Raw genomic sequence first — 20,634 nt, forward strand, 5'->3', positions numbered from 1 at the left:
TTTGTGAGAAACCATTGCCGAACCCTGTTCGGGTTGCTGAAAGTTTGAGGTTGAGCCACCTAAATGTGGCAATGAACAGCACAAAAAAAAGACCTGACACCCAGCTGGTCAGAAAGTTCAAGTTTGTACTAGAGTCTAATTCGGTCGCCTGATGCAAGCTTTTACTTCCAGTCCTGTCCACAGATTGCTTTGAATTGCCAGGTTTCCCTTCTCCTTCTCGTTCGTCCACAGATTGCTTTGAATTGTCAAGCTTCTCCTGAGCTTTATTCAAAGTATTTGTCCAGCAACAGCCAGTTGTGAACCCTGATTTTTTTATTTTTTTTTTTCCCCTCCCCTCCGTGTGGAATCATCTTTCTGGTTGTAAAAAGAGCTATTAATTCACATGGGTTCTGACATGGGGCTTTAACTGAGGGTTAAAGACCTGGAATTGGGGATGGGAGGGATTTTTCTAGCTCTGGAACAGATCTAGTCGTGTAGTGGCACAGAATCGACCTGTGTGCGCTCATGTTTTGGGGATTTGGTCTGAAGAGGCAACGTTTTGTAAAGCTGCGTGTTTAGTAGAAAAGGAGATAGCGTAGCTTGCTCGCGAGACTTGATCTCCTAAAGATGTACCCGCTTTAACAAAGCCTCTACAATAATTAGAAACAGCATGTTTAATAGTGCATCTTTTTGGGTTGTTCTGCGCTCCCTAGTGCAGTTCTTCCATTTTTTTTAAGGTTCTTTAGAATGGAAATAGTCTTTTGAGGGAATAAGAGAATTGAAACTTGTATTAGTTCAGATTCTTGGTCATGATTTATTAAAACTGATGTAAGGTGGGGGGTTTTTGTTTTAGGGTTTTTTTTAATGCTTAAAAAAATTTTTTTTTTTGGTCTTTGAAACTACTGAGTACTTGTGGTACTACTGGTTGTACTAAAATGTCACATCAGAGGTAGGGGAGTGTTGTGGCACAGCCAAGATGGTACCGCAGTGCCCTCGCAGGAGTCTGGCTAAGAGCTAATAAACTAAGGCTTTCAGTGACCAAATTACTCTGTGTGTTAGGAACTGTGTTTTGCCTTGCTTTTGGAAATCGCAGTTTCCTGGGGAAGTGTGTTGCTACAGCATGGGTTGATTTACCATCATGTTGGGTTTTGCTTTTCAAAAGGACTTTCTATTTTTAAGCTGAGAACAGATTGATATTGTATAGTAACGCTAGTTCTTTTAAGCATGATGGGATTTTTTAATCTAAACCGTTGATTGTTAAAATTCACAGTGAAAGGGAATGAAAACACAGATGTATACAGTTCCCTGCGTATGGAGAGGCCAAGCCCAACCAACAAAGGCATCCAAAAACAGGAAGAATCAGAGAAGTGCATGCTGAAGCAAGCGGAAGCTGTGATTGCATGGAAAATTCATTCATCCAGAGAGTCAACGTTTATTTTAGGGTTCTAGGAAATGCACCATTGTCTTTATCAACTTGGAGTGTGTGGGGGTAACCTCACTCTGTGTCATGTTAAAATAATACACTTTCCTGAAGAGTGAAATTCAGTGCAAAAGGGTTTTGTTTGCCTGTTGGACAAAGCCAGCTATTGATAGTGTTTTCTGCTCTCTTGACTGACTTTATGAAAGCTGTACTTAGAGCTTTTGCATCTAAGTTGTAAGCACTGGAGCTGAAGGTGGTGAAAAGGTGTGTCCCAGGAGAAATGGGGGACACTGAGCAACATGTAGGAGAAAATGTAACTAAAATGTTAGCAATTATATTTAGCTTTTTCTATGTCTTAAATAACTGTACATTGGCAAAATAGTGTTGCTTTTTTTTATTGCTTTTTTTCTTCCTCTTCACAGGGTATGCTGCTAAAACGAAGTGGCAAGTCATTGAATAAAGAATGGAAGAAGAAATACGTTACGCTGTGCGACAACGGTGTATTGACCTATCATCCTAGTTTACACGTAAGTACGCCGTGCCCTGTACATGCTGCAGATGTCAAGCCTTGATAAAGTAATGTTAGTAAGTTCTTCTGTACACATGTTTTTTGTCAAGTCCTTTTTGGTGGAGAAACTTTTCTCTCCCTTTTGCCCCTTCCCCCCTCCTCCTCAAAAAGGCACAATCTGAAATAAAATTCCACAGTGGAAGTGTATGTGGACAGTAAGGGTCCTTTAAATCCACTGGAACTTGAATCCCAAGAGGCAATTAAAAAGGTTCAAGTGTTCATTTTGCACTGATGCTTTGTGTGATCTTGCTGTCAATGCCAGGATTAAAAAGCACCACCACTGACAGAAGTACTTTATAAGGGAAAGTGTCCTGGGTGAAGCCAGTAGTGAGGAAGTTTTCTGGTATTTGTCAACTTGCAATGGTTATGATTTATTCAAGAAAGTACTCTTGAAGAGCTTTTTGAAAATGATGTAGCTATTAAAATATGTGCCATAAAGTATTTTTAATGTTAGTGTCTAATATCGTTTCTGCCCACGGATGTTGTCTGTCCCTCTGTGTGTGTAGCACAATCCATGGATGGAAGGAGAGTGGCAGTCTAACTCAGTACAAGCACGTCTTGTAGCTCCTTGCCATGTTGGCAAAAGGGAAGATGAGATTTCCCAGAGATCTTTCCACACCAAAACAGTTCAGAAGGTAGAGCCTAGATGGAGACTACGATTCGGGGAACTCTTGCACAATCCAGGCTCTTCTGCTTACTCTCTAGTACAGGCAAGAGAAACACAGAAAACGTTTCATGACCCTCACCAAGATCTTTGGAGTAATATCAGGTCTTATATTTAGTAATAAGTCCCACTGGAAAGTTAAAGAGGGGCTGGTTGCATCATTTTTGGGCCAGTTGTTTCTAAAGCCGTTGGTATCGTTATGGGCAATCTTTTCATTCAGAAGTGCAAATCAAGGTTCCAACCAGATGTGTTTCTGTAGGTGTGCCTTGGGGCTTGTAGACCTGCACGTGGATCTGGAAGACACCTTCTGTTTCCGATGTGCGAAGTCTCAGGAGCATAGCCACACCGCTGTTGTGATTGCACCAACTTTGTGTTCCCTGCTTGCTAAATATGAGTGCTTTCTCTGGCTTGTCACAAGACTATATAGTCTCAATTCCTGCCCTGATAATGCTTTGGCATAGTTTCTGATGTCACTTCCATGTCTCTTAAAAATTATTTAGTAAGCTGCGTGACAGCTAGCTGCAAGGCTTTGCTGCTTTCCATCAGAAATCACGTCCCTCAACCCTTGTATTACATAGTGAGGTTTTGTCCTTTTTTTTCACTTCTCCTTTTTGCGGAGCTAGACAAGCGTCTTGCTTCTTTGGTTGAGTGTTGGGAGAAGCTGCCTTAGCACCTTTAATGTTTGGAAAATCTGCAGCGGAATAGTCTCGAAATACATGAATTACGTATTGGTATTGCTCACAGAAGGGAAGCCTGGCTAGCACGTGTGTTTGAGGCACTCCTCCTCCTGCACTGATTTCCCTCCGACTGTGATGGCCAACTGTGGGTCATCACGGCAGAAGTGAGCAGGCAGCCCTCACTTGTGCCCAAGTCCCTTCCTTGCTTTGTCCAAGTGCTCTATTGTTCCCACCCGTGGATATGCACGTGTTAGTTTTTCATTGCCTGTTGCAGACAATAGAACACTTCTCTCCAGGCTTCCCTGGAGCTGCTTAGTCTCCCCCAGAGTGAGAATCCTTTGAGATTAGAGGTAATTACTTTGAGATTAGAGGTAAATCCACTGGAGATTAGAAAGAATCCATTTAAAGAAGAAGTAATTACTCGCCTGTAATTGTTTCCCTCTATCCCCCACCGTGCCCCCCCCCCAAAAAAAAGGTACCCATCTCTGTATTTCTGTTTGCACAGGCCTTCTTTCATACATCTCCAAGGTTTGTAACTTGCTTCTTTTCCCTTGGCTGTATTTCAGCAGGTAGTGGGTAAGGGAGCACACTTGTCTCCGACTTGACAAGAAACTACTGGGGAAAAAAGTAATACCTGTTCAGGGGCTTCTCGAGACACCCTCATCAAATCCAGTTTCTAGGAATTCCTAGGGTTTTGCTCATTCACATTAAAATCTTTCTGTGGCATGGTTTATCCGATAAATGGTGCATTTTCAATGACGTGTTTCTATTGACTTTAGCCTTGAAAGAGTCACCGCGTTACTTTTGCAGTGCGTTTCAGTGCATGTTTATTGTCAATTAGCTGTCATTAAGAAACCCTGCAGAGTGATCTTAATCCGTCAGTCAATTGTACACCAGTCAGTTACTGTAAACATATTTCTTTTTTTTATACCTTGCAATTCATGATAATGTTGCCGGTCATTTTGACATGCTCAAAAGTATCATTATGAGTCAAAAGCCTCCACCTGAACCAGAGAAGCAACGCAAGGCGGACTTGATGTTTTCATCCCAGTGCTCCCCTCTCCTCCTCCTGCGCTGGGCTTGGAAATGTATGTCCCATCTCCTCTGCCTAATTCAAGCCACAGTGGGAAGAAGGAGCAGGGCCACATATTTAAAGCCAATTGCGCTCTCACGACAACTTACACAAAATTTTATAGGTAGCAAAGCCAGAAAATTAGAGTTTGCTCTTGGGTGGTGCAGGCTGAGTGGGTTTTCCCCCGGACTAGGACTCCACCAGTGTGTTTCTGGCTTGCTTGTTTCTGGGTTTTGCTTATCTAACTGCTAGTTTCTTTGTTCACAGCAAACCAAAGAAACTGATACTTTTTGTTGTTTTTCTGTTTTTTAATGATGTGGTTGTGTTGCTATTTCAGCTGTTTTGTAATGTTGTTTTGAAAATGAAAGGCATTATTCTCATCAACCTTCCCATTAAACAACATGAAAGAAAAGCACTTCTGTTAATCGCCTAAAGTCAGTTTCTTAAGCTCGTGAGAAAGCTTGACTTTAACTACTTAGTTATTTTCAGTTATTGCAAGTATGCAGGTCATTTTAGTTATTCAAAATTTTGCAGTTGTATTTTTTGTGATGCATATGGTGGGCTGGCCTCTAGTGGTGGCAGGAATACATGAAGTTAGAAGAAAGCTTGGTAGGACTTTGAAAATTTGCATTGGGAGAACCTATTAAAATATATATAGTGGCTGATAGTGAGCACTATGTTAAATACTGCTTGACATATGGCCCTAAATGGATCAGTTGTCTCTACTGTCAGATGTGTCAGCTGAAGGCGGTGGTTTTTATTACGGTGAACGTGTGCATATCGCACAAATCAGTACCGTTGTCCCCTTCTAAAAAAGAGTAGCCTACAAAATGAAAGCTTTTGAGATGAGGGTGGAAATCAAGTTAGCATCTCCGAGATATCCCTGGAAGGGTCAAGCTGGTTTGGCAGGGTAGCATATTGAAACGACTGCTATATTGTGCCAGCTAAATAAGTGACTGTGAATGCCACCAGCTTGACGTTTTACACAATAGCTAAGTGGATATTCCTCCTTTTTAAGAAAGTGGAGGAAGAGAATAACGGGGAAAGAAAAAATATGTACATAAGCACCCTACTGTTTTCTGACTTGGTCATGTTAGGTTTTTTTTTCAAGAGCCTCAAACCTTCCCTTCCCTCGGGATGCCTAGGAGCTACAATGATAGAAAACGTTGGGGATAATGAGAGAGCACTTTGACCTGCAGGCTTCAAAGTTCACCCGAGCTCCCTATTCATCTTCTACTTCTAGAGTATAGCCATTGAGTGGAAGACTAAAATTCGGGCTGACAAATTCAGCATCAGCCTCCCCAAGGGGACCCATGGGAATTTGTCTAGGCATCTCCTGGCTTTTAATGGCAGCGTGCCATGTGTAAGGGCTCCTGAAATGCATTCACCAGGATACATGCTGGGCACTGCTGCATGCGGCTTCTTTATGTAAGCCTTGTCCTGAGGAATCGCTGATGATGTTTCACCTCTGTCCCTCTTCCTGAGGGTTGCCATCACGCCATAGGTCAGTAGATGACAAACCCTTGGTCGTGGACGTCCATTTGTGCTGCTGTATCCCCATGATACAGGAGCTGCCCCTTGTTTAAGAAGGGGAAAAAAACCCTGAAAACTTAGATTTTTCAGAGAAGGTATTTTTTCCTGTTATATTTAATTTGTTCTGGATGCTTGCTCAAATGAGTGCACAGCACTAGGGCAGCTTATGAGGGAAAAAGAGCTTCGTAAACACATTAGAAGGAAGGTCTCATGACCATTCCTTAAAGCCCATCTAGACTGTGCATGGTATATACATGCTATGTCCCTATACAGCAAGGTTTGCTTTAACTTGCTGAGGTCTGTGCAGCAGTGATGCTCATATTTAAATCCTGCTCCCATCCTCACTGATCTAGTCTGATAACCTGCACTAAGGCGCGTAGGATTGTAGCAACGATTGAGGGGGAGAAATCTATCCTGCGTCTACTTTGAGAATTCAAAGGGTGAATTCAATGGGTCTGCTCAATTTGTGTGACAGTAGCCACAATTTTAAAACTCTTTCTTAAAAATAGTGCTGACTGGGACTTAGCTTATGTGAGCTAACTCAAGGAAAGCATTAGCAATGTTTTTCTGTCATCCAATCAAGTGGGATAGATCAAAAAAAAAAAAAAAAAGAAGAAGAAGAAGGTGAAACTTGAGCATAGCCAGGAGTCATCTCTGATACTAGGCTAAACTTTGCACAAAGATTTCAACAATGTATTTTAAAGATCCACCTTCTTAGAAGGTCGTATAAACACAATACTTTATCAGAGACTTGGGGGCGATAGGTTGGGTTTTTATGGAGTTTCCTTGTTTGTTTTTTCCTGGCTAGACTCTTTATGACAAATGGAGAGGCTTTTGAAATTGGCATGTATATTAAAATCTGGCAGTGGTGCAGATCCTTGGACTTTTCTCAATAATATTTAGTCTCAATAATATTTATATATCTCATAATATTTAGTGCAATTTGATGTACTTTTGACCATTATTAGTTCTCATGATTTTCCTGAAAAGTTTGAAAATGGAAAGCCAGCTTGCAAATAAAGGGAGTCCTCTCTCTCCTGTATTTTTTTTTTCAGTGAATCTCACGTGTGTTGGGTTTCAGGATTTCTTTGTTTGGCCTGTTGGCTCTTGCGCTGTAGAGCTGAATGTTGCTCTGGACAAGTAAGCTTTTGTCTGCGAATAATTGCCTGCTGCTATCGTTTTGGTTCAGTCTTCTTTTCAGGGTTGTGTGTTACCTCAGGCTGTTCAGTAGCCCCAAAGTGTGGTGTTTGCGTTGCTTCAACAAAAATATTCGTATTTCTAAAATACCATCGCGTATGCCTGTTTTTCCTGTGTTATTGCATGAGATGTAGTTCTGCCTCTTGAAAGAGTTGTGATGGGAGCAAATCGTACAGAACAAAAATGAGGATCCTAGTTTAAGTGGCGAGGAAGTTAAATTTGTTTGAAGCAATTAATGCCTAGGTTCATGTTATAGTTGCTATATCCATTAGAAGGGCTAAAACATTGGTTAAGATAGAAAACCAAAATGATACGAGAAGTTACAACATCTGTGTGTTAACGATTGCTTGTTACAGTGGACGAGCTGAAGATAACATATTTTTCCACTCACCACAACTGGGACTCTTTTGGGAAGCCTGTTTGATCAAAGCTGTATTCAGAGCAATGTTCTTCTTTTTAACATTATTGATCTAAATTTCCCAGAACTTGGTGGGGGTTTTTTTGTTTTTTTTTTCCTCCTAGCATGCTTCATTGCGAATTTATGCAGCTGCTAGTAGTAACTACAGGGTAATCAACCTTTATGGAAAAAGTGAGAGTTGCAGCCACACTACTGTAACTTTTGTTTTGTAAAGGTACTGAATACAAAACTTATAACCAACTGTGCTTTGAAAGTGAAAGGTCAGGGGAGATCTAGTCTGTAACTCTTAGAGGAGATAGCTCATTCAGTATCTAGCTTACTGGGGAAACTACTGCATCATATTAAAATAGCAATGGAGTGAAGGTAAGTCTGGGAGAAAAACTTAAATAGGGGGGCAGGGGGAGAACAAGCCGAAATGTGTTTACAGTCCTTAAATAAGATGCATAATTTGGGATAACTTTTTTCTTTCCTTTTTTTTTTTTTTTTTTCCCTTTTCTGAAGCTGAATGATTCTATGTCCCTTCAGACTAGAAATATCCTTGCTGGAAAGTACCATCGCACCTATTTTACTGAGTGAAAAATCAGACTGTGGATTTCTTGGTATCTTGTACGATGGTCAGTAAGCTACACTCTGAAAGACTCCTAAAATAGATAACCATGGTCTACGCTGATGGAGAAGACAACTGATAATTCACGCTAAGTTCTTGTATTCACTTTCAGGGCTTGTTACAGCTATTCACGAGCCACTTAATGCACAAACAAGGAGAACGTGAAGCATTTTTAATTTCAAATCTATCCATTTCAGAGGGCATGACAAGATTTATCATTGTCATTGGTGTAGGATATAGTAGCAAACACGATCCTATTAGTTGCAGAGCTGTGCACATTTTTTGGAGCAAGGAACAGCAAACGTACGTTTCACTGTGGTTCTAGAATAGTTCTGGTACTTGAATGAGTTGCAATTTAAACAGTAAAAGCCAAGCTATTAATTAATCACGGGGGTTTATAAAATTAGAGCTTCCTGTCCAGCAGAGCTAACTGCTGTGGGTATAAATGCTTCGTAAATTACTCAGGATGGTAAAACTGATTTGTCTTTTACAACCGTTCTTGTTGCATGGTCTGAAAGAGACATGCAGGCGGAAAATTTTTTCGAAATTTTATGAAAATGAGTGATCCATTGGTGGGGAAAAAAAAAATTTTTTTCCAAAGCCGCTTTTGTTTGAAGATGATGTCCCAACTTCCTCCCTGCCCCTGGAACACCGAATGAATTGATTAATGTTGTAGGATAGATATAGTGAATGCTTTTTATTGCTCAAATTTAATGTTCTTGATTCCCAATTTGAATAAAACAGATTCAAGATGACCTTCTTATTGTCAGGAGTTGAGTGCTTTAGGGTGATCAGTGTTTTGCAGCACACGTTTCCACTCGTACGTTCTTCCCAGAAAATAACATTTCATTGCTTTCCTTGAGATTAACTATATATTATGATGCTGAAGAATATTACGTCCATATTTATATGCGAGGAAGGAGGATGGCTACTTTAGCAGGAACGTCTGATGAATATATTCCACTGCGGCTCGTAACCTGACTGTAGGTTCGTCGCGGAGGAAGCGGCAGGGAGAGGAGTAGGAGACTTTTGTTTCTTCTTAGGTGCGCCTGTGGCCCCAAATGGAAACCAATCAAGGAGCGATTTATGTTCATTAAGTGCTTGTCAAAACTGAAAAATTTTCTAATCAACAGCAATCTAGCGGAGGCCCCTCAATGGCTGGGAGTGTCGCCTCCACAGTATCGGCTATTTGCCTGTTACAACTCTAGGCTAGAAATCCGCTGATGATTACATTAGGCTAAGCTGCGAAGTAAATGAACCATGTCTTATTTAGGTGCAACTAGCTTCAGTGTAGTCCTGCCCCGCAGGGCACTTTATAGCGTTTTATGGCTTTAAAATTAGTGTAGCTTCCCATTTGCTGCAGGGTGCTGCATGTTATGCCTTTGAACTCAATAAGCAAAGGGAAGGGGGCCTTTTGTTTTTTTTTCCCCCCCTTTTTTTCTTTTTGCAGTTTAGCAATTTGGTTTTGCATCTTTTCCAGACGGCATTTTGCAATAAAAATGTCTGACTGCCACGTACACACAAAAAAGCAAAGGGCTTCAACCATTTACCAGTCTGCATGGGTACTGGGGTGGATTTTTTTGTATTTTTTGGGGGGGGGGGGTGTTGGTTTAGGGGGAAGGGGATTGAGGTTTGTTTTTTACAAAGCGGTGGTTGTTGACAGCGAACAATAGGCTGTGCGGGTTGCTACAGTCGGCTCGCTAAACTGGAATTACGTTTTGGAAAATACGCCACCCTGAGCTTCCGGCCACCGTCAGCCTTTCAAAACGCCGTCCTGACGTGCCACCAAACTTGCTTTTCTATAATTGCATGTTTTTATGTTTCGTTTTACCTCTAGTCGGGGAAACCCTATCTTGACCTCAGTAAACTAAGCCCTGTGAGTATCATGTGCGGTTGAGGCGGGGGAAATTGGCCCGAAATGAAGGTGTTTTTCCCCAAAAGCCCAGTGTAAGCCAATGGTAGGTTTGGGAAAGAATTTCTGTCTGTCTGTCTCTCCTGGGCCTAGACCAGTTCCTAGTATTGGAAAAACAGCCTTTTTCTGGGCTAATAGATCAAAATGAGAAAAGGTGTAATATTCTTATTTGCATTGAAAATGCTCCTTTGTATCATTAAATAAATGGAAAGGCAGCATTTGCAGGGAGCATCCTTGTTGTTTTACCCATTACAAGTAGGAGAGAGTGGGGTTAGTGGGCCAGGTACTTAGTGGAAGAAACACATAGTTGGCCATGTCCTTGTTGTAGCTCTCTAAGATGGAGCAAAATTTTCTTAAAATGTTAATTTTATGACATACGGCAATCCTCAGATGAGGGGGTTTGGTGTGTAGTTTGAGTCCTGTTCACCTAGCACCATGGAGCAGCAAGCTCCTCCATCTTCCCCGCTCCCCTCCTGGAGAAAGTAGAAGGCAGCCTGGAAGCATCACGTCTTCTGGGTCCAGGCCGTGGCCCGTGGTGGAGTGTCTTTTCTGGTTTTGAACGTAATCAAGCCACTGCCACATATGCTAGCAATTTTGTTCACAACCACTGGCCTTGAAAACAAAAGGGGCACCCCAGAATAGCAGTGTTTCTTTTTGGTAGTTTTGTATAGAAAACAAAATCATATCCATTTGCTCAATTTGTGCATCTGAAAAGCTTCTGTTTACCTGGTTAATTTAGTTTCTGCTGTTATAAACGAAGAGCTGGATCAAGACCAGAACTAAAATAATTTTACCTTACATTAGTCTGTGTCACGGCGCATCGTGTCTTTTTACTCAGGGCAATTCATTTTGCAGTGCTGTCAAATAACGCTTTGTGTCATCTTCAGTCAGTGTAGTTTTTATGACTTTCGCTGATATTTTAGCAGTTTATTTAGTCCTTTAGATAATGGTCAATGGCCTTGAGTAGTCAAATTAACAGTGCAGCAGCACTATATTTGAGCAAACCGCCAACGGTAACCTCGGGACGCAAAGCAATGAGAATCGATATGGGGAGCGTATTTTGGGGGGCTTATTGATTGATTGATGTGTTCTGGGCCTAACTTGAAGGAGCGGCGTTGCCCCAGAGCTGACTAAGATTAAGTCGCCAGTTACTGATAACTGTAGGCCATTACCTGCGTAGTATTTCACAGGCTCGGAGATGAGACCGGAGACCTTTTATAGTCCTGAGAGAAAGAAACGGTGGCGTTTGTGGCTGCTGGAACGCATGCCTGCCAAGCTGGAGGGAGCCGCTCCGCGCTTTTCCGCTTGCCGCCCTGCTACTAGCCGTGGCTGTAAGGATGGGAGACGTCGCTGATTTGATTCAGTGCCGTCCGTTGTTCCTGGAGGGATCTCTTTGGGACACGGAGGCACTAATGGCTCAGCTCCCCCTGCTCCGAAGGCGGCTCCGCGGAAGGGGGCAGCGGTGCTGCTGTCAGCAAGCCGAGAGCTGGAGGTCTCTCCGCCGCAACTCTCAATTGCTAGCAGGTTTCTCTCATTGCACCTCATTTGCATCTGGGACATCAATTAGCATGTTTGTTGAGGCTAATTGAATGAAACTCAATCATAGCTCTTAATTGCTTGACTATGTGAAAAGAAATCACATTAATGCAGCTAATTAAGTGTATGGCAATAGATGCAACATAATTAGGAGCGAGTGTAAAAAACAAGCGGCGGCGAAGGTGCAAGAGCAGGGGTGCGGGGGACGCGGGCGGTCGGTTATCCTGTTATTGACACATTTGGGGAGGGTTCCCGTTGCTTTGCTGCTTGCTTTTTTTTTTTTTTTCCGGCGTTTCTGAATGATGAACGTGGACAACTTGAGAAGAAAAATGCAAATGGGTTTGCAATTACTACTTTTTCAAGCTGTTGAGGGGCAGAAGATGGCCCTTCTGGGGTGGCCCGCTGTTGAGTGGGCTCTAGGGACTTGTTAAGTGCTGTTTAAAAGTACTTGGCTTTGAATTACCCTCATGCCTTGTTAAAGGGTTTTTTCCCCTTTTTTCTTGGATCAGCGTTTTCTACAACTAACATCTAGGGGAGTTATATCTGTAACATTTGCATATCAAAATCCGGCTTGCTGTCTCCCCTTTAACACAGCATATTCCAGATGACAGCAAGGCCCTCATCTGTTCTAATCTGATCAAACCATACATTGCACTTCTGAAGCCGCTACGTTATTTTGTAGTTTTAACTTTTAAGCCCCGAGTGCAGATCTGAAGGAGTGGGTGCAGGGATGGATGCTGGGCTGGTAGGCAACGTGGTGCTTTCCTCTCCTCCTCCTCAGGGAAATGCACAGATTATTGCTATGCATCTTGCACACAATGAGAGAGTCCTTATTATTTACATTTGATATATCCCTATAAATATTTAAGCTGACATTAATACCTGTGTGGCATCTGTTCTGTTTGGGCACTTTCATATAATATGGCTACAGCGTATTTATTTCCCATTTGCCAGCATTCACTTACTCTCTTGAATTGTTTATAGCTCACCTAAGCCTGTTCTACTCTCAATTAAAAGTGCTTTAATAACGCCCTGTCACATCTTGCAAGCTGGTGGGGTAGCATGGAAACTCTATACTCTATTCCTCTGAAGAATTTGGAATAAACGCTTCATTATCAAGTTTAAATGGAATACGCCGGTTGTTGTATGCTAAATAAAATGTGTCTATTAAAAAAAGTACATGCTGAGGTTTAGTCACTATCTGATTAAGCCTCATTTTAGAGCCCATAAGCAATAAGTGCTCAATTATGTTCTGGTTATTGTATTTTAATTTGTGAAGAACTGACACTAAGCAAGAAAGTTATGCCAACTTGATAATTTATAGGCGAAACAGTAGCTGCTAGAGCAGAAATGCACAAAAGTGAAGTGAATTTTTTGTTAATGGATTGCCTTTGTTTCTTTGGGCAGCAATGCTCCACTTCCTCTGCCAGTGAACTGTTCAGGCTCCCCTTTTTTACTGTAAATAATTCTCAACCAGTTGGGAAAAGAAGCTGCTGTGATTGTTTAGTTGAGGTTTTTTTTAATTATTATTATTGCAGATAATAATAAAGTCAGTTGTGCAAAAAATGAATGCTGGCCCAGTGGTAGATTTTGGTATGTTTTGAGCAGAATATATAATTCTTATTGTAAAAACTGTCAAAGGAGAAAGGATTTTTATGGGGGAACTGATTGCTCCCTGCATTGTGGCAGTAGTGATTTAGACCTAGAGTATGGTTTTAGTCCACTTCATGTATTACTTGTAAAATGGATGCTCTGGTGGTATGTGGGCCTCTATGCTGCAGGTTTGTAACCGACCCAGTTAACGTTTGTGGTCTTTCATATAATACCTCCTAGTGTGGCTAAATTATGTTGCAGTGCCGTGGACACTTGTACAGTGGGAAAAAATCTCGTTGTCAGAGAGTCTTTGGTTGCATGGGTGCTCGCAGCATCTCACAGAGGGCTCTATAAATTTATCAAGTTCCATCTTTGAAGGAATTACAGTTTTTACCCCGAGCTGCTCCTGTTAGAAGATTGTTAGGAATACCATTCCCCTGGTTTCTGACCTAAACATACCCATTTCTTTCCTGATCTTTCATTCAAATAGCTTTTTCCCTTGTGGGAATGCATATACCCTGATGTACGTTTATACAATGTTCTTACTCCTTCTCATCCTTTATTTTATTCTGTTGTGCCACCTAGCCTGCATTTCTTCTCATAAGACAGGCTCTCTTTCTTTGGCCGTCCTTGTAGCTGTTCCAGCTTGAATTATTATTATTTCTTTTTCTGGAGTGCGAGTAACCCCAAAAGTGCATTCCAGGGGACGTGTACCTCGATGTCTTCTATAGTGGCTCTAACGTTCACAGCCTCTACTGAAAGCGTCTCTCTTCTGCTGTGTTCCAGGGTTGCCTTTTCGATGGCTGCCTTACATTAGGGAACTGTCATTCGTCCTCTCATAAAGAAATCCATGTCTTCTTGCTGTTGTGTTTTCAACTGAGGAAGCCCGCAGACAATTTAGGGAATGCTTTGAAGCTGGGGAGCAGAGTCAAGAGCCCGTTTTTCCAGAATCTCATTACTCTTTGAAGAACTGTTCAGTTCCCTTTGTCGTGAAGCTGTCAAGGAAAGGTGGTTTGGCTCCACCAAGTTGACTACTGTTTTTCCATAATGGACTGTTAAGATTTGTCTGCTTACCTTCTCTCTGTGTGCTTTCCAAACAAGAACTAGGAAAAGCCTTTTTCTGATTCTATCTTCCAGCTTTTAGTGCGTTTACTCTGAACTAATTGGCATATTTTTCTTCCTGCTGCGTGGCTGTTTCTGCTGTTTTGTTTTTTGCGGAGGAGGGATGATATTCCGAGGAAACAGTGTTGTAATCATGGAAACCTTTCCAGTCAGTCCCCCTTGTAACTTTTAAGCCTGTTGGCTAATTTCAGCCAAAGTTGATAAAGAGAGGGAGAGAAGTACTTAAAGTTACCTGAAGAGGGACAGAAGTAAACCCATGGGTGGGGAACAGTGAGCAACGCCTAGTCATTCTGCTTGGTTTTGACCTGCTGGCTGGTAAATTTGTACATGCGGCTCAAAACCAGCCTCAGCATGAGCTGCCTCTCACCCAACTGGTGGTGGGAGGATGTACTAGAGAGCTAAAGACTTTGTGGAGTATTTGTAGTGAAAAGTGTGATCGGGATTACCAGGAGCGTGGAAGGAAGGGGGAAGCAGAGTCATCGTGGTTGGGTGGTGGCGGACGATGTAGGACGCAAGGCTTTGGAAGCCAGGCTTCCTTAGTTTTCCTGCTTGCAGAACTGCTTGTCTGATACTGGGTTTTTTGGGGTTTTTCCTCCTACCAGGACTATATGCAGAATGTTCATGGGAAAGAAATCGACTTGCTGAGAACCACTGTGAAAGTCCCGGGAAAGAGGCCGCCTCGAGCTACATCAGCTTGTGCACCCATTTCTAGTCCCAAAACGAACGGCCTCTCAAAGGACATGAGCAGTTTACACATCTCGCCGAATTCAGGTAAGAGACTACCATGATAGGCAAAAGAAGAAAGGACTACATTTCCCAGTGTGTACGTACAATTGGCATGTACTGCTAGGATGGAAATGATACCTAGGAATATTTTACAAATCCAAATAACTGTTGATATGTAACTGTTCAAGCCGTCTCTGACTGGGTGACTGAGCAGGGGAACAGGTTGCCCAGACAGGTTGTAGAGTCTCCTTCCCTGGAGATATTAAAAACGCGCCTGGATACAATCCTGTGCAGTGTGGTCTAGATGACCCTACTTGAGCAGGGGGGTTGGACTAGATGATCTCCAGAGGTCCCTTCCAACCTTGGCCATTCTGTGATTCTGTGGCTAGTGATCCGTCTTCCATGAGAGATTCTAAATCTCCATGTACCTTTCAGTGTCTATCTTTTATGTTTATTACCTGATCCTTATCAAAAAAAGTACTGCATAATTTCACAGAAGCTAACGTTTGTGAAGAATCGTTGCTTACTTGCTACAGATCTGTGAGGTCCAATACTTTGGGAAAACAGGAGATGTAGTATTTGAAGGGGCTATTTGTGGTTTGCTGTCGGGATCCACAGCACTTGGTTCTAGCTTTACAGTGATGCATAATTTTGGACTTTACAGCAGCAAGATTCTTCTGTAGAAAGCTATTTTAGTTCATTTATGGAGGTAGATTATAGCTCTTTGTGAGCTCTAAACAGTGAAGTTTATTGTTCGCTGAAGTACTTGTCCATACAGCTAAATGGATTTTAAAAATTGCGTTAAGAAAAACATTTAAGACAATTTATCTTGTGAAACACACAGCTTATACAAAACTCATGATGGTATAGTGTTGGTATGGAAGTTTTGTCAGCATGTTTGCGATGACATCCATAAATCACTGGGTACCTTTTCTGGTTATGATTCATGTAGACATCTCCAGCACCAGCTGACTAAACCTTCCAAACACAGTTTTGTCTCTGTGCAGTAGGCACTGGACAGGTAGGACCAATATAAAACTGTATGAGCAACTGTAAGAAGCAACTTGGTGGCCCTGCTATTCAAATGTCTTCTCCTGAATAGTAGCACTTATCATATGCTTCAAGTCAACATGTAATTCCTTGTGGTTTCATGATGTGCATTGTGCCATGATAGGGAAAGAGGAAGAAGGATTTTCCATCCAAATTCAGATGCTGTTCATTGAGACAAATATTAAAAAAAAAAAAAAAAAAAAAAAAAGCCTTGTGAGCAGACAGCCCTGCAGATGAACAGTTCTTGTGTGGCATGTTTTGCCAGTTCTTGTATGGCTGGGGACCTGAAATGTCTGAAGCCATAATTTCATCAGAGTCTTTTTCAAGTTGTAACCTATTCCTTGAGAGGCATAGAGCTGGCATTGTCACTGGAAGAGTTTGTAGGAGACAGTTATTCATGGTTGGTTTGTTTTTTCTGTTTTGCCATTTAATTTAGACGATTGGGTGGCAGGGGGGATGTTTTTGTTTTCCAGCATATCCTGTAATTTAGAGAAGTGCTGAATTGAGTCAATAAATCACTAGTAAGTCATTCAAATAAGAGATTTCTGCTTTTAAGACATTTGGACACCCTGAAACAAAATTATTTGATTGCTCCAGACAAGTGAGTTTTGGAAAGGCATATGTTTTGAGATACATACTAATGTAAAGCGTGCAATTTCCATGTTTTCCTATATACTTTTATAAGATTTTAATGGAATATACAATATTAATTTTGTTTCGGGACTCTACATGTGTAATGCTTTCTTCACATGAAACTTTACAGTAGGCAGCTGTACATGGCAGTAGGGCCAGCCAGTATAGATGTATCCTGGCTAGCCTGACGCTTTACCGTACAGCAGTTGCTTTACAAGAGAAAAGGTAATTATGCTAGGAAGTGCTAAAGTCAGAAAACAGTTCTGCTTTTTTAGATAGCTTATTTTGAAGAACATGATGAGAAGAGTTGGGCTTTCTGTCTGCTCTCATGTCCTTATCATGTAGTTTAAAAATGGTAGAAGACTTCTCTCTTGCTGCTATCTCATTGCCACTGCTCAAGAGATCTACTGTGATTAATTTTTTTTCTAACAATTGATGCCCTCATGATATAAAGACTGCATCCAAGCAAAATTGAACCTAATTTTTAAATTGTTACCCCCTTGAAGAATGCCTTAATTTCCCTTCTCACAAAGCTTGGAGACTACAGTGGTCTTCCTGTAGGCTGAAGTAAGGGAAATGCCTTGATCTGCCTATCTTTGCATGGCTTTCTTCCCAGAAATAAAGGAAGCATTGATCTCTTTATTATATTACCTCGGTTGTTGGTTGGAAGCATAACTGTTCTAAAGCATCTTTACAACTTGGAGGGGGGGGGGACAGGTAAAATTAGGCCAGACTAAACAGCATTATGCTCTATATGGCAGCAGCCAAGCCCGTACCACAGCCCTGCCTCAGCACCTGCTGTCACGTGTCGAGTTTGGGTGCCAGAGGATCGTCATCAGCAAGAAAATAATTTTTCTTTCTTTTTTTTTTTTTAAGAAAGCCAAATAATGTTTTCCAACCTGTACTGAAATCAGCCAACATCTGCTTGACCCTAGCAATTGTTACAGGGTTGAAAACAAAAAAAGCAAATCAAACTGCTAATCACTAAAGTATTATTTAAAAAAAGAGAAAAAAGGAATAGGACGAACTGGATCTGGGAGGTAACTGGCAGCAGCCCAGCTGCCTATCTGTGCCGTTCTTGATAGTCTAGCATTCAAGCAAGCTGAAAGAGAGATAGCTGCATAGCAGAGAGTGATTTTAAAACAGAAGGAAAATACTAGTATTGTACAAATACACCATCGTGAGCTACACGTGGCTTGCTATCGTGAAATTTCAAGTGGTCAAGTATATTGGTAGTGCTCTTCATGCAGAGGATGAAGAGGATGGCAGCTTCTGTCACGTCAGAGACGCGGAGGTCTTCACTGCTCAGAAGCCAGGGCGCTTCTGGTGTCGGCGCAGCTGTCTGTCAGGCGACTGTCAATATTTGCAAGTTTATCGTTCTGTCCACATTGCTGTCTCGGAGCTTTTTTCGCAGTTGTTGGTATTGGCAAATCGGTGCCTTCATCTTGAGTGACGTTTTAAAATTGATGACAGGACGGAAGTTGTCTGGTACTGCTTTTTTACTGGGAGGTTTCACAGATCTGCTGTACGGTGGAGGTCTGGCCCGAGCGCAGCAGGGATCAGCACTTGCTGTTTTTATTCTCAGGTATGCAAAGATACTATTGCAGTCTCAAAGCAAGCACAACAAGCCTTGATCTTTTTCTTCGGGAGGGGGATGCACGAGCTAAGGAGTAAGAGAGCCGATAATTTCCCCTAAATTTTTATGATCGATCTGAGAATGAATTTCTGGCAGAAGCGTATTTGGGAAGTAAGTTCCTGTTAAAGTTTTCTTGAAGTGGTTTAACACACATTGATTTCTGAGTGTTATTTATGGTTTAACTAGGGGATGTTAAGTTTCCCTCTAAAAAGACAGGTTTGCAATGTCTTTTGCTGATATCTCCTCCCGCCCCATCACATGTCGTACAGCTAAGGACCTGCTGAGTTTTCCCGCTGCTTCACGTTTTACCTCTTGCCTAGAACCGTGGTGTTTTTCAATCCTCTGTGTTTTACCATTGTAGACTTGGTGTCTACGGTACAGTAATATTCTCCATGCTTCAAAATTAGGGCAGTTCTTCATTTAATTGTTTGCTGTGGTCAGGAACTGACTAATTTTCCTTCTGCTGTTATGAAAATTCTATACACAAAAGCTGTGGTAGGAGAAGACTACCAGTAGTCAATTAAAAAAGGTCTCATTTAAGATTGCCCCTGGAAATTGAATTCATCATCTTTACTTATGCACTGTGATAGCTCAGGCCCACTCTCATTGTTTAAAGAGCTTCAGGACTTTTGCACTTGTTTACAAGTGTTTCTCTGATGAAATTACCTTTTTTCCACTAACCGTGTTCCTAGAAATGGTTGCGCTTATTTTTGCTTCAAATGTCAAAAACAAAAAAGTCGATGCTTTTTTTTTTTTTTTTTTTTTTACTGTTGAAACAGGCAAGTGGTGTTATAAGTTCCAAGTGATCAATGGTTTATCAAATGCTGTTTCTAAGATTGCCCCTTAAATATGAGTTTCAGTGCTAGCTTTGACAATAACTATAGGTATTTGATGTCTCTAATGGTTAAAACGTAATCCCAGATCATGTATTTATAGGCAGTCTGGCTGCATGAGCATATAACTGACATGTTTGAAGTTCATCCCTGCAGGACTGCTGGATAGATAACTACTTCTTTGTCTCTTAGTTGAATTTCTTGTGTTTTGGATAGATCCCAGCACGTTGGCTGGTCTGACAGGGAGGCGAAGGAAAAGCCTCTTGCCCGTGGGCTTAATATATGAAATATGCACTTGTCCCTGGCAAGAGAACCACTGTTGTAGCTTGGCACTGAAAAATGCCCACATGTTTTTGCTTCCCACATGAGTAACCTGTAGAAGTAGATGTGGGGCACCATGGGGGGGTCAGTAACCTCCGATGTAGGTGTCGGGGATAGCACGTGGACCCATTTTGAGTAGTGGAGTGAGGGGATGGGAAGCAGTGGCATCTTGCAAGAGGCGCTTTGAGGATAACTTTCTCCTCCAAGCTCCCCCTTGATTTTGGGTAGGGTGATTGTTGCTACTTGCCTCTCTGAGGCTGCATCTGCTGCTTTGCCCGAGCTCAGAACTTGCAGTACTGGAAGGAAGAGACCTACAGGATCGCAAAGTGTCATTCGGCTCCTTTTCGAAACCCACAGCAGTCCATGAGGCTATACGGCAGCTTCAGTGCTTCCTCCTTCTCATCACCTTTCTGGAGGTAAGCGGTGGTTTACATCAAACACGTGCAGTCCATTTCTCCCACATACTTAAGGCCAGTGAAGATCTTTCTCAAGGTGCCTGCCGTAGTATTGCTGCTTCCTCACACATCCTAATGTGATAGGAACTTGCATCCTTTCTTTTTCCCCCATGTTGCCAAACCTTTTGAGAGGCAAAATTGCAACTGTAAAACAGCATGCAAAAAAAGAGCATGAAATAACACAAGATGTTTGGAAATTCTTTACAGATCCTTCAAAGCTATCTTTAGAAAATTTTCTCAGTCGTTATCTCTGTTGACTTTTAAATAAGTAGTATTGGGGCGAGGGGGGAGGGTTATTTTCCACTTTGAAAAATAATCTACACATTTGTTCTGTATTTAAATGCTGTGCTATTGGATCTCAGGCCTGACCGCTGTATGTAGTTTTACAGAAAGAAAAGGATGAAGAACTAGGCTAATAACAGATGTAAGAAACTCGAGAAGTAATCATCTTAACAACAAAAGTAAGATCCAGTCCTCCTTAGGAGCTTCCACTTTGGAAGCATTGTGGGAGGGAAAAGTACCTATACGAGATTATAGGAAGGAAAAACCCAAGTTAGCAGTGTTCTGCTGGGTTTCCAAACCAGCACGATAGCTGGAAAAAAGCCTTATCCCTAGGAGTGCATATTCCTGATAGGACAGTAACCAAACTGGAAGTGAAACAGCAGTGGGAAAATGGAGTATT

The 20,634-nt window shown here is 41.8% G+C and overlaps 1 protein-coding gene across 11 annotated transcripts in view; it reads left to right on the forward strand.

The window, feature by feature from the left end:
- The window catches only part of AGAP1 (ArfGAP with GTPase domain, ankyrin repeat and PH domain 1), a 403,925-nt gene that overhangs the window by 256,338 nt on the left and 126,953 nt on the right, over positions 1 to 20,634 (forward strand). For all 11 annotated transcript variants that reach the window (XM_068947772.1, XM_068947774.1, XM_068947773.1 and 8 more), the window contains 2 exons: positions 1,822 to 1,926; positions 14,901 to 15,069. In XM_068947772.1, coding sequence (XP_068803873.1) covers positions 1,822 to 1,926; positions 14,901 to 15,069 — 274 coding nt within the window. The remainder of the gene's footprint in view (positions 1 to 1,821; positions 1,927 to 14,900; positions 15,070 to 20,634) is intronic.

Source organism: Struthio camelus, chromosome 6 (genome assembly GCF_040807025.1).
Source record: "Struthio camelus isolate bStrCam1 chromosome 6, bStrCam1.hap1, whole genome shotgun sequence".
NCBI lineage: Eukaryota > Metazoa > Chordata > Aves > Struthioniformes > Struthionidae > Struthio > Struthio camelus.